This window comes from Hermetia illucens, chromosome 3 (assembly GCF_905115235.1).
Source record: "Hermetia illucens chromosome 3, iHerIll2.2.curated.20191125, whole genome shotgun sequence".
In the NCBI taxonomy this organism is placed as follows: Eukaryota; Metazoa; Arthropoda; class Insecta; order Diptera; family Stratiomyidae; genus Hermetia; species Hermetia illucens.
The window spans coordinates 180,149,015-180,161,424 of record NC_051851.1 but is presented as its reverse complement, the minus strand read 5'-3'; the positions used below and the strand labels follow the sequence as shown (position 1 = coordinate 180,161,424).

The 12,410-nt window shown below is 38.4% G+C and overlaps 2 protein-coding genes across 3 annotated transcripts in view; both read right to left on the bottom strand.

The window, feature by feature from the left end:
• Positions 1–58: 58 nt before the first annotated feature.
• Positions 59–4,525, bottom strand: LOC119652600 (DNA topoisomerase 3-alpha). Its single transcript, XM_038056829.1, has 12 exons — positions 4,340–4,525; positions 3,650–4,283; positions 3,270–3,585; positions 3,077–3,216; positions 2,651–3,022; positions 2,337–2,592; positions 1,209–2,252; positions 1,028–1,155; positions 891–972; positions 722–837; positions 475–537; positions 59–365 (listed from the first exon to the last, which is right to left on the bottom strand). The coding sequence occupies exons 1-12, from the start codon at positions 4,481–4,483 to the stop codon at positions 217–219; spliced, it is 3,444 nt and encodes a 1,147-aa protein (XP_037912757.1). The 5' UTR covers positions 4,484–4,525; the 3' UTR covers positions 59–216.
• Positions 4,526–7,104: 2,579 nt separating this feature from the next.
• Positions 7,105–12,410, bottom strand: part of LOC119650685 (probable phospholipid-transporting ATPase VD) — a 40,754-nt gene continuing 35,448 nt past the window's right edge. Inside the window, exons 8-19 of one of the 2 annotated variants that reach the window (XM_038053646.1) lie at positions 11,621–12,381; positions 11,132–11,460; positions 10,788–11,063; positions 10,568–10,664; positions 10,344–10,508; positions 10,097–10,265; positions 9,854–10,024; positions 9,571–9,756; positions 9,307–9,507; positions 8,990–9,177; positions 8,790–8,930; positions 7,105–8,113 (exon numbers count right to left, since the gene is read on the bottom strand). In XM_038053646.1, coding sequence (XP_037909574.1) covers positions 8,065–8,113; positions 8,790–8,930; positions 8,990–9,177; positions 9,307–9,507; positions 9,571–9,756; positions 9,854–10,024; positions 10,097–10,265; positions 10,344–10,508; positions 10,568–10,664; positions 10,788–11,063; positions 11,132–11,460; positions 11,621–12,381 — 2,733 coding nt within the window. In that variant the 3' untranslated portion in view covers positions 7,105–8,064. The remainder of the gene's footprint in view (positions 8,114–8,789; positions 8,931–8,989; positions 9,178–9,306; positions 9,508–9,570; positions 9,757–9,853; positions 10,025–10,096; positions 10,266–10,343; positions 10,509–10,567; positions 10,665–10,787; positions 11,064–11,131; positions 11,461–11,620; positions 12,382–12,410) is intronic. The other variant, XM_038053647.1, reaches the window with a different exon arrangement.

The following is a 12,410-nucleotide window of genomic DNA, read 5'->3' as shown; positions in this document are numbered from 1 at the left end:
ATATCCCTAGCTTCCCTAGATGAATGCATGCAATACTCCTATAGGAAATTAAAAACAGTTTTGGAAAAAATCCTACTTTATTCTGCTTTGTACACTTTTCGCAATCATAATGAGATAAGCACCGTCTATAAAAAAAAATAAATTTCAATGGACAGAAGCGAATTCATATCGATAACCATAACTAAAAAACGTAAGTCCTTTTGTGTATAACACGATTCACTGATTTCGGTAGCGATCACCAAATTCCTCCTGCCTAGGACACTTAACTCTAGTGTGACCTTCCTGACGACAAATTCCACACCTTCGCCGTTTTGGCGGCTGGTCACGCCCAGATGAGTTTGTTCCCCGTGAAGTTGATGGTTGATCTTAACAAATAAATCATTATACAACCAATTATTAATACTGTTTATCTAGCTTAAATTATAGCTTGATATTCATATACAACGAGAGCCATCTTTAACGTATAAATTTTACCTCTGTTCCAATGACTCCGTCCTGTGCCCCACGTTGGTATTTCGTCGCTATCATGAGCCGAACCTTGATGAAAGCAGATTTTCGCAATGATTATTAAATATTTATAAAAATGACTAAGAAAGCAGTGTTTAATAAATGTGTAAGCTGATTCAAACATCTACTCTTCAAATTAGTTGGAAAATTTTCAATTTTTTCATTTCCTAACACCATAAATGCAACTTCGTATTTACCATATATTGAAAGTTACCTGAATGTGGGTTTGTATTTTCATCCGCCCATTTGAAAAAATCGCAGGATGCGTTCTGCTTCGCACAAACATAAAACTGCCGACCTTTGTTCGGCCCCTCTTTACGAACTGTCCTCCTGAATGACAAAAACACTTTTAGTAAAGGCATTGGGGATTCAAAACAGCTTACTCATTCGCAGGGTTATTGCAAGAGCACAAAACACTGGAAGAATTATCAGATTGGTTTCGCCAACGGCCACTGGTTGCAAACTCTAATAGCAATCAAAAAATATTAAACTGATATGTCACGTTTGAATAAAGTCCCACCTGCATCGTTATCTTGCACACGTGTCTCCGTATTACTAACTTCATCCGCCCATTGGAAGAACGAGCAGCTGCTTTTGCAAGTGAAGAAATGTCGGCCCTTATTCGGTCCATCTTTTCTCACAATTAAGCTATAATGTAAGAAATTTACATTTGGACTTATCAAAATCAGTCTTATAACTACCTTTTCGCTACTTGATTGCAGACCTTACACCGAACATCATTTCTCGGTTCGTTATTTTGGTTGTTGCGTGATGAAGTTCTGAAAGTGCCTTCTACTTGGACTGTACCTCCATACGAGCCCCATGATAATGTCGTCCTGTTGTTACTTCTAGGCTCCAAATCGTCTCGATTGCTCCATACTGAAGTGGTAGAAATTTCACCCACTTCACCTGTACGTCGGGAAGAATTCGACGGCGATGTTTCTCGATTATTTATTAAATTATTGCTTCCACCTTCTCTGACAGTATTGCTTGCAGTGGTATCAAACTCCAAGTCATCGTTTAAAAATATATCATCGAAGTCATCTTCCCAGACATTGGAATTGGTTGTAGACGGTTGGATTTCATTTCCACTCGAAGGGTTTGACTCTTGGTTGAGCTTTGAATAATAGTCTCCCCATCCACGATATTTCGGAGCTCCTCTAGACGAATTTCCACTTAACGAAAGAGAACTGTGTTTCCTCGAATTTGGTAATGTGTTCTGAGTGTTCGGATTCCGGTTGAACATGCTACCCCTATTTTCTCCGCTGACACTACTACTAGAACCTGCACTCCTATTCGTAACAGTAGTCGAACTGACCCTAGTCTGATTTCCAATATTCTGATCGGAAACTATGGCACCCACACGCTTTACTTTTTCTAGGCTAACATCAAACACTTTTTGGAAGTTTCTATCGCAGACAATGCATGTTGAATAAGTTAGGTGAGAAGCATTCAAAAGTGCCAAGTAAGTTATCTGTTTAAATTTGAATTCGAGCAAATTATATTTCGGTCCGCATTTGGGACAAGTACTGTTGCTAACTTTTACGGATTTAATTTCACTGGAAAACCAAATTGTGTTTTTGCAATCCGGGTACCGCGCGCACGAAAGAAAGAAATTAGTGTTGTCTTTCTTTCGTTTTAACAAAAGGGACGAGTGCGAACACTTTGGGCAAGGCAGTACTTCTTCAATACGAGCTGTTGGTGGTGCTTCCGCAGTGTTATCCTGCTGAGGTACTTCATTTAGTCTGTAAAGAATTTTTCCTTTGTAAATCACACTCCGATGATGGCTGATATTTAATTTCTGCCGCAAAAGAAAGGCTAATATTTACCTCTTAGACAATTGTTCATCCAAGTTACGAATCTTTTCGTTCAATACACGATATGCTTCCTTATACTTTCGAATCTGTTCCTCCAAAACTTGCTTTGGATTCGCTTCTCCGGTGCAAATCTTCTTCAAATCATTCTCGAACTCAGCGCGTAGAAACGGCTCTGCCAACGGCAGTTCTATTGCATGATAGCCTTCATACAAACCCATTCCAATTGTTCCAGGAACTAGAAGCCCTCTTTCAACTTCTCCAATATAACCTTAAACAAAAATGTATCATTATGATTTTTAATTAATTATAAACCTTAGCAGCCCTACCCCTTTCTTTAACGGTATTAATATGTTCAGCATGCGTGGCGTCGGTACCGATCCCATGTTTATCCATCAACGCAATCAGATCGGCTTCAGTTAGCAGCGGAGGAGCCGTTGTCGCCCCTTCTTGCATTGTAATTTCTGTCGGTTCAAACGTTTGACCTATCTCATATCTGTGAATTTGCTTCGCATTCCATTTTTCATATGGATAAACATCCAGATAATTACGTTCATAGATGCAAAGTCCATTTGCATGGAACTTTTCTCCAGCAATCGTTATTTTCACAATAGTTTCAGAACCGGTAGCATCTTTGCTAACGCAAGCCAAGAAGTGACGGACAATTAGTTCGTATACTCGCTGGTCATCCCCACTCAAACCTAAAGAACAAACTGACGCAACTATTCTAGACTAAAAAGATAAAATTATCCAACCTGACGTCAATTTTATGGGATGAATGGGGGGATGAGCTTCGTCGGATTTATTTCCGTTGCGTGGATTTACACCCCATTCCAAAACACGAGAAGCAAACTCTCCCCAGTCTGGGTGGGCTGTGTGGTTTTCTACGAGCGCTCTGTAAATAACATAAGAACCAGTCTTATCCTTTTATCATTTCTAACCGCTAACCTTAGATTTATTTCTTTCGAAAATTGATTAGTTTCTGTTCTCGGGTAACTGATGTAACCTTGTTGGTAAAGTTTTTCTGCAATAGATAAAACTGTCTTGGCGTTAATCTTCAGTTTCCTCGACCCCAATTTCTCCAGCTCTACTGTGTCCAACGCAACAGGCCGCCATTTATTTTTCGGTTTTACCGTAACCTCGTCGACTCTGGCAGTCGGTTCGGTAAGACAAAGCAGCAAGTAATCTTCGCAAGCTTCTTTATCGAAAAGACGATTTCGATCCCAGTTGAATTCAACCGTTAGGTCATCTATGGTATGTGTGACTTGGAGGGAACAGAGTTGAAGTCGTAAAATAACCAAAACAATTGATTGCACCACCAAGCTTACCTTTTATTTTCCAGAAAGGCTCAGACACAAAATCTTCAGCTTCCTTGTACCTTGCAGCTACGAATCCCATTGTAGGAATTTGGCAACTTCCATAAGAAATCAGTTTTTCTGCCACTTGTTCGGGAAATATTCGCTGAAGGCGCATCGTTTGGTATCGTGTGAATGCCGCACCAGTCCTCAAATCTAATTCCTGTCGGACATCTACGGCCGCACTCTGTCTTTCATCTGGCTCACCCATGTTGGCTAGCGCTCTACGAGCAGACGTAGCAGTAATTTCCGAAAATTTCGCACGAAATACTCGAATATTCGGTTTCGCCGCTTTGCAAACTTCTATTATTTCGAACCCTATGTTCTCTCCTTCTCGATCACAATCGGTCCAAATTATTAGCCCCTGGCAGGATTTTATCTCGCGTTCTAGCGTCTTTTTTATGGGTTCATTATCTTGAATGCAGGCCTTCCGCACGGGAGCATCAAACAGTTGTTGGGGATCACACGCACTCCAGCCGCGGTACGAGGAAACAAAGTCGTAACTCATCAAATGTCCAGAAACAGAAGTCATGACCATTTTCACATTCTGGCCCCGTACATTTGTCTCAAACTCGTAAATCTTATTATACACAGAGTATCCTTCGCGCTGAAGGTAAAATAGTTTTTAAAAGTTAATGGACAGGCGATGTTAGTATTACTTACCCGTCTAGCGGATCCATTCGATAAGAAGCCGGCGATGGTTTTCGCGGCGTCATTTTTCTCTGCGACATTGAGATACTTCATTTCAACAATGCGGACTGTACAGAACTTCCGTATTTTTCCATAGAAGTATCCGATTCGCACCATGGCATTTCCAAGGAACCCAACACAAACATTCCGTCGCAAATTTGACACTGACAGTGGCGCGCCAAAATAAAACCGCACGTCAAATGAATTGAATGATTGTGAAATATAAACTGTTATACGAAGAGAAGGGAATTTTAGGTTATAATTTGGGAAACCCCCTAAAACACCCAAAGATTGTATGTGGACAATATCAGGACTCGGAAATGTCATTTTCTCAGGAAGATTGCAAGTAGGTCGTACAATCGTATATTGCAGAAAAAAGCATATAAATTGCCTAACAATCTGTGTATTAAGCAGTTTATTTTTTTATATGAAGATTCAGTACTAGCTATAGCTCTATTTTCTACAATGGTGAACGTAGAGCAAAGCCTTATTAGAATGGATTGATTCTTTGCCTGTCTGTCGCACCTGATCACTCGAGAACGGCTGGGCTGAAGCTATTGCCACAAAATTGGGTAAGAACATGTGGCCTGTAAACCCTTTTACACAGAATGAGATCATTCTGTATTATTATTTAGAAGGAGGGGAGGGGCTCCCCATAAATGCGTAGAGGGGAGGTGTTAATTTTTTTCTCACAAAATATAGGCATGTGAATATTAAATGAAAGGGCTTAGCACTTTGCGATAGTGATCTTATTTCTGATAGTCGGTCAATCATACAGGAGTGTGCCTCGGAAAGTGCAACAGGCAAAATATTTTATTTGATACCTCACATGACTATATTCGATGAAAATAAATTTACACCTTATCTCACGTTGGTGATTACCAATCATTCCGAAAGTTAAAACACGATCCACAAAGTAGCCTTCGGTGTCACCAAGCCAGGTAAGCGGTTCATCAACCGAGTTGAAGTGAAGGTCAATGAAAAGAAATGCCTCTACCACAAGTTTCTTGGTAAATTTACACGAATGCCAAGCAAGAAAGCGATCGCTGCTACCCGAGTAGTTTATGATAAGCTAGACACTAGGGATGGCGAGAGAGATCAGTATTGACTTGTCAAAAATCGACACCAACGCACACACATCACTTCTGTTGCGTCATTGACCAAAACGGTATTACACGTTGCGCAGTTACTTACCGAGAAACACCGTTAAAAAGCATCGCTCTCTTTACATTGCATTTTTGGATCTAGACGAGGTGTTTGACCGTATGCCACATAAACTCATCTGGTATGCTCTACGACAACACCTAGGATTAGATTGCTCTATCATGATCCGAAAAGTAAAGTTCCAATTCTGGGGCTTGAGAATAGGGCAAAGGCTAAAGAAAAAGAAGACTAAAACATTAAAAGCACTACATCTGCGTTCGGTATTTTATCGAAAATGTGCATCAATATTAAATTGAGGTTGGTCCGTGTCAATGGTCTTTTTGTCCTGTTGTATGGAAGCCCCACATCCAAATAACCATCACTGTTATGCAAAAGCATCAAACTTTCATCAACTCATACCTGCGCCGTGTTATTGAGGTACTGTGGTCCTAAACGATATCAAATGATGAATCTCGTAGACATACGGACTAGATACCTATGGACGTGTTGACTATTGAGAAAGGTCAGCATTGCGGGTTATATCATCCAATGAAGTAGTATTTCGGATGCCCGGATCCTAAAAATCTACGTGGTGCAGAACAGTGAACGAAAAGTGCAAGCTTTCCAGGAGGCAACACTGATGGCACATAGGTGTAGTGGGCGTGCTACGCACCACATAGAAGTATATGGCAGCTATATGTACATATATACATATTATGCAGCTGCACTTTAAAATCACGGAAGTTCTAGTGCTTCTCGCCCTCACTAATGATTTATTATTTCTGATATTTTTCTCATTGGCATACCTACTTAACAAATGGGTAGATTCAGCTGCTGATCTGCATTTGTTGAATACATTGTTATCCCCATCCCCTACGATTACCTAGTTCGCTATACTAGGGGGCTAAATAGAGCTACCTCCTAGGAAAGCACGGTGTCCGCCAAAGCCAAGTGGTAAACAAAAAACGCCGAGCCAAGGTGTTATGTGATCCGCGGTGACGGGTGGATGACGGGGTATCGAGCGACTCCCCAAAGTAATCAACCTTGCGTGTCTATCGAGGTCACTGAAGGAGATTCGAATCCTCTACTTGGCCACCGTTCATTATTAGCTATTTGCACAAAGAATTGAATACAGACCACTTTGGGCAAAATCAAGAAGGTGATGGTCTGGATATCGAATATAGACATCATTGCTCTTAAGAAAATGCTCATTAGGTTTAAGACTCGGAATGTGGGTCTCACAGGCGAGGAATAAAAGGTAATCGGTTCCAAGCTCTCTTACCGTTCCAGTGTGACTCTTGTGCTCCGAATCGATGACGAACGCTTGAAGACATTAGAAAACAGAGAATCGAAAGGTTATCTTAACTTGTCCCAGCTAATCTTCAAAAACATAAGTTAGCGGAGAACAAATGTTGGATGTAATAGAACCATGCAGGAATTCGACAGAACATTTACAAGAACTGCAAATTAAATCCTATAACTCTAATTCCTAGCTTCCAAAATAGAAGTGAATGCCGAAATGGATTTCGTACTTCTTCATTGCTAGGAAGTTACCCAGAAAAAAGACAATACATACAGAAAGAATAAAAGTAAAATTTCGACACTTATGAAAATAGGTTTTTATTTTATTTCCAATTTGACATGTTCTTACATTCTCCTGTTGTTACTCTGATATAAATAAGATATTGAACGCTGTGTACATGTACAGAAAATTGAAAACTAAGAATGTATTTCGCTATTGAACACTATCGCAGCATATAAACTAATTTTCTCAATTCACTTGTCAATATATATAGATAAACGTAATTATTTTAATCGATCACAGCCTTAGTTGCTTACCTTCTTCTATGCACTTATTTACGGTTAATATGTATTTAAGATATAAATATTTTCATGTGAATTACTATTTTCTCTTATTTTACATTTCCAGTTTGCACAGATAGAATAATTTCTTACTGATTTTACATTTAGTCCATCTGAAAAATCGTGATGACAGCAAATTTGTCATACCTAATTTGTTTTCTATTTAATTTATTCTTACTTCTATTCTAATACAATATAGACTACGCATCAAAGTGATTTGTCATACAATAAAACAAGGGATAAGTCTATGTATGCAATTGGTCAAGTCTTTCCACTTTTCTTATAACTCTGTTTGATTTTATTATAAGGCCACAAGATTTCTAAAACAGTAAATGAATATATTTTAAATAGGAAAGTGTATTGGGAAATGTTTTGTATGCATCTCTTGTGTTTTGAACTAGATAAATTAGTAATTATTGTTTCCAGTTAGGTATACATTGCCTTAAGGTTTACGTGTTTTCTATCAACATCGATCGGACCCGTTCGCTGTTAAATACATAGGCATATGAACGTGAGTAGTCTCTTCCCCAAGTGACAAGTATTCAAAACTCTTTCACCTGTTAGGAATACTCTATATGTATACACGATATTGATCCACTATCAAATCGACAATTAGCACATCCATTTAATATTTAAGCAAAAAACTTTGCGTGTATTCACCCAACATGTCAGGAATATAAAACAGGAACGTATCATGTAATTGATGTTACAATCTGATTCTTAGACCCAAGATCGGTGGTTCTAGAAAGCGAAAAGAGATCAAATAAATGTTGCTTTTTTGAAGTCAAATAAGCATTATGGAAAATTACTCGAGCTACAACCAAATCTTACCAAAAATGAATAAAGCACACAACAACTAAAAATGCAAAGCGTTCAATTAAGTAAATTAAGAAATTATTGTTCATTGATGTCGTGAATTGTTGAGATTGTAATCTTAGAGGCATAAAAAGCCGCTCATTTTTAAAACAGATCATAAACTCTATAGACAGCAAAATCATGTATAAACGTTTTCCACAATCAACTCCATAGTGGAATATACAATTTGCGGTTCAAAAAGGTAATTTGTGATATGTAAAGCTTGCACGCATAACATTAATTTGCAGAAAGGGACGAAATCGATGAGCAATTGAATAATGATGGAACTGTGAACTTCCATTATATTCCTCTACCATATACAAGTTTATTCTACTTGTTTTTCACTACCGGTTTCTGCATTAAAACAAACAACGCAAGTTTTCAATCATAAGTGTTGTAAATGGAAATAAAAACCACATTAGTGGCCGGAATTGTATTGAAATTTCATAACTATATGGATGGAGTGAGAATGGCTAAAATGAAGAAGTCAAACAGAACTTGTCAACGAATGAAAATTAGAAAACATATCAACGAAATTAGCTTCATATTGTTGTGGCTTCACCTGTATATTGATGATGCGGACGTTGATCTAGACCAAGTTACTAATAATTCCTCACCTCTTCGACGATCACGTTTACTCTGTAACAACAAATTTGTGCTATCATCTGGTGAAAAAGACGTTTGGAGGACCCGAAATACAAGTCTGCAAAACATATTTTGTAAATAAAAGTTAAATTTTAAACTTTTCTTCAAAATATCTACCTTGGCAACACACTTATTACTGCAGTTAAGAATATTATTAGCCAGAATAGTAGAGATCCCATACATCTGAATATCACCCAGTAACTAGAAGGTAATCCCAAGCATGAAACACACAAAGAATTGTAAACTATGGCGAATAAAAAGAATGACACCAAACTCAAAACCATTGAAAGTACGTGTAAGACCGTCTGAAAGAGAAAAGTCCTTTTATTTGGATGGATTTTGTGAGACATGATAATAATAAAAAACATTATTTTATACCAACCAATTCTTCGAAAAACCATTTTGTCTAGGATTGATTGAAATCATTAACTTACCCACGATCTTATCTCGATTGCTCCGTGTATCAACATTGTGATTAGGCAAGATGTGGTTATAGTTGTCCCAAACTCCCAAATCCCCACATCAGTGTCCCAATAAGCAGCTTCTGCCACGAAAAAGATGACAAGACTCTGGAAAAGAGCGTCCAACATTGTTATCCAGAAAGTATGAGGCCGATATGCAACCCCAAGCCGCCCCTTCAAATAAAATATAACTTGATATAACAGTAGACATAGTCGAAAATTTATTTTGAAACATACATATCTGTAAAGGAATGGATTCGCTAGTAACAGATCTTCTGGGACAGTTTTGTCGTATACGCCAATGGCTAGTGGAGGCAATGACGTAAAGAGTAAATTGTATAACATCAAATACATTTGATCAATCATTACGGCACCAGAAAACCCACAATAAAGTTGATACCAGAATATTAAAAATACAAAGGCCTAAAAATTCAAGAGACAGTAAGTAATGCTATTCACAATTGAAATCGGAAAGTTGAATTCTGTATTAATTAGGACTTCCGTTACAGCTAACACGTACCGCATTTTTGTAGAAGAAATACAGGATCATTCTTGCTAATCGATCGTAACACCAATATCCATGTGACAGCAGAAGTCTTTCTAATAGCCTAAATCGCGCCAACGTAAAATCAGCAGCCATCACAGCTTGTAATCCTTCTTGCCCAGATATGCCGACACCGATATCAGCCATCTAAATCGAATAAAAAATACAACCAATGCAAGTATGATTTGAAAGTAACGAAGACAATCATTTCCTTCTCACTTGTATCATAGAGACATCATTAGCCCCATCACCTATGGCCAATGTGGAAATATGTAGCTCCTCTTTAACTACTTTAACCAGGTAAGCTTTTTGCAATGGTGTCGACCGACAGCATAGTACACTTGCACAATATCTTGTGAGTTTTAAAAATGGCTTTATCAGATTTGATCTAGAGCAGGGTGAACATTTATATTAGGACAAGTCCTCTGATAAGAGCAATGGGCGATTTTAAACGTTTCTTAGTCACCTTAAATCTAATATAAATGTCAATGTCTTTCCATCAACGACTAGTGCTCGACTTTTGACCATGCGGCTCCTGTAACCATCCACCATATCAGTAGTTTCCTTTTCAATTTCTGATAAGTAAAACAATATTGATGATTCTGCTGCGTCGCGTGATCTTGCAGTTAGTCTGAAAGTACAAATTTGCTATTTAAGTTTGATAAATTTTTTAAATTTAAAACATCTCACCGCAGCAATTCCATTTGTGGATTGAATAGCTTGGCAGAGTAAGCAACATTGATGGCAGTTTCTGGTTTATCGCCTGTCAATACCCATATGATAATACCTGAAGTGTATTATAAACGAAATTTTATCATTAGATCTCAAGTATGCTCCATTATTTTGGTGGCTATGTAGACTCTGCCAATGTGATTGTCAACTATTTTAAAAAGGGAATCTATATTTTCACCTGCGGATAAGAGAGATGCAATTGCTTCAGGAACTCCTTCTTGTAGTCGATCTTCAATGCCTGTTGCGCCCAACAATGTTAAATTACTTTCCAACTTGGCAAACGATTCACGCAATCGTCTCTCTCTATTCTCCAAAGACATTTCAATTTCTTGATGTCGTGCCCACCAATCTGTATATTCAGTGGGATTTAAGCTACGTTTAGCCATAACAAGGATTCGTAAGCCTTGACGAGCATATAAATCAAGTTGCTGCTGTGTTTTTTCGCGGAGCCGTCCTACAGGACAGAATAAAAATATTATCCATTGAAATCTTAGAACTTCCCTCAAAATAAAGGGCATTTACCATCGGGAGTGTCCGGTGAACAAGGGACTAGTGCTGGCATTATGGAGCTATCAGCCCCCTTCGTATAAAGAATAATTTCTTGAGATCCTGTGCGTCGCACGACGATTGACATGCATTTTCGACTAGAATCGAAAGGCAACACCTTGAGCACCTCATATTCAACAATCCCAAGACCAGGCACACTGATAAGTATATGGTTTGGACTGCGATTTATAAGACAAAAATCGTAGCTGTACGCGGCATTGACTAAAGCTAATTCATCAGGGCTTTCTGCTTCGAAGAGGGGACGTCCATCGGGAGTACTGTATTCTTTAGGTGAGTTATTAGTTCTAAAGTAAACAGTAGGAAAATGCCACATTAATTATATTCCTAGCGAAATTTCAACAACAAAAACATACTATATTTATGTATATAACAGGAAATAGTCAATCGAAAAACTATAAAATTTTGCTTTTCTATCACCAACAAATATATTACACATAATCTTACTTTAATTTATTCGCTATCCTCTTCGCATGACTTTTTGTATTGAGGAATGACGTAAGTGTGTTTAATTTTGAATTAATTAAAGTGCGGGCACGTCCTGTTGGAGAAACGTTGCTTGAAATCGATTTTATTTTCATCGGAGGACTTTCAGATATTGGAGTCGACTCAGCTGAGCTACTAATTGGTGATAATGATGGAATGTGCTGATGATTTGGTTTCGATAGTGGTAGCGATAAATTGGTGGGTGGTGGAGATGGTGTAACTGAACGTGATTCTGTTAAGCGGGTATAGCGATCACCTCCAGCAATATGACGTGCTGTGGCTGAATTAGGCACATTAAGCGTTGCACCCCCGTTTGCCAATGTATTTCGCACTGTCAATGAATCTTTTCCCGGCCGAACGGTATTCAACTGTGCCGTTGAATCTTCTTGATTATTTTGTACTTCTATCACTCCACTAGCATTCATCATATCGTGATGAGGTGTGGCACTGACCACTACAGTGTTACATATGGCTAAAACAACAAAGAATTCTTGCATTCGTTGTGAGCTTTGCGATAGATATTGGCCCGATGTAAGTGGGCTCATATCTTCAATTAATTTGCTATTAATCGTTAGAGGGGGTGCGGGAGACCCTGGTTTCGAATATTCTCTCTCAAGTTCTGAAGGCGGATGATTATAATCTAATCCATTGATGGTACATCGTCGGAATAACATCTTGTTTTCCGTTAGAGTGCCTGTTTTATCCGAAAAAATCTGTTGAACCTAAAATCAGATGGGATTATATCTTGTTT

Bases quoted from the DNA above. Each gene is read 5' to 3' on its own strand.
- LOC119652600 (XM_038056829.1), bottom strand. From the start codon at position 4,483: ATGGTGCGAATCGGATACTTCTATGGAAAAATACGGAAGTTCTGTACA. The intron at 3,586-3,649 runs GTAAGCTTGGTG...GTTCCCTCCAAG, and splicing joins GCCTTTCTGGAAAATAAAAG to TCACACATACCATAGATGAC. The intron at 838-890 runs GTAAGCTGTTTT...TTTGTCATTCAG, and splicing joins TGCAATAACCCTGCGAATGA to GAGGACAGTTCGTAAAGAGG.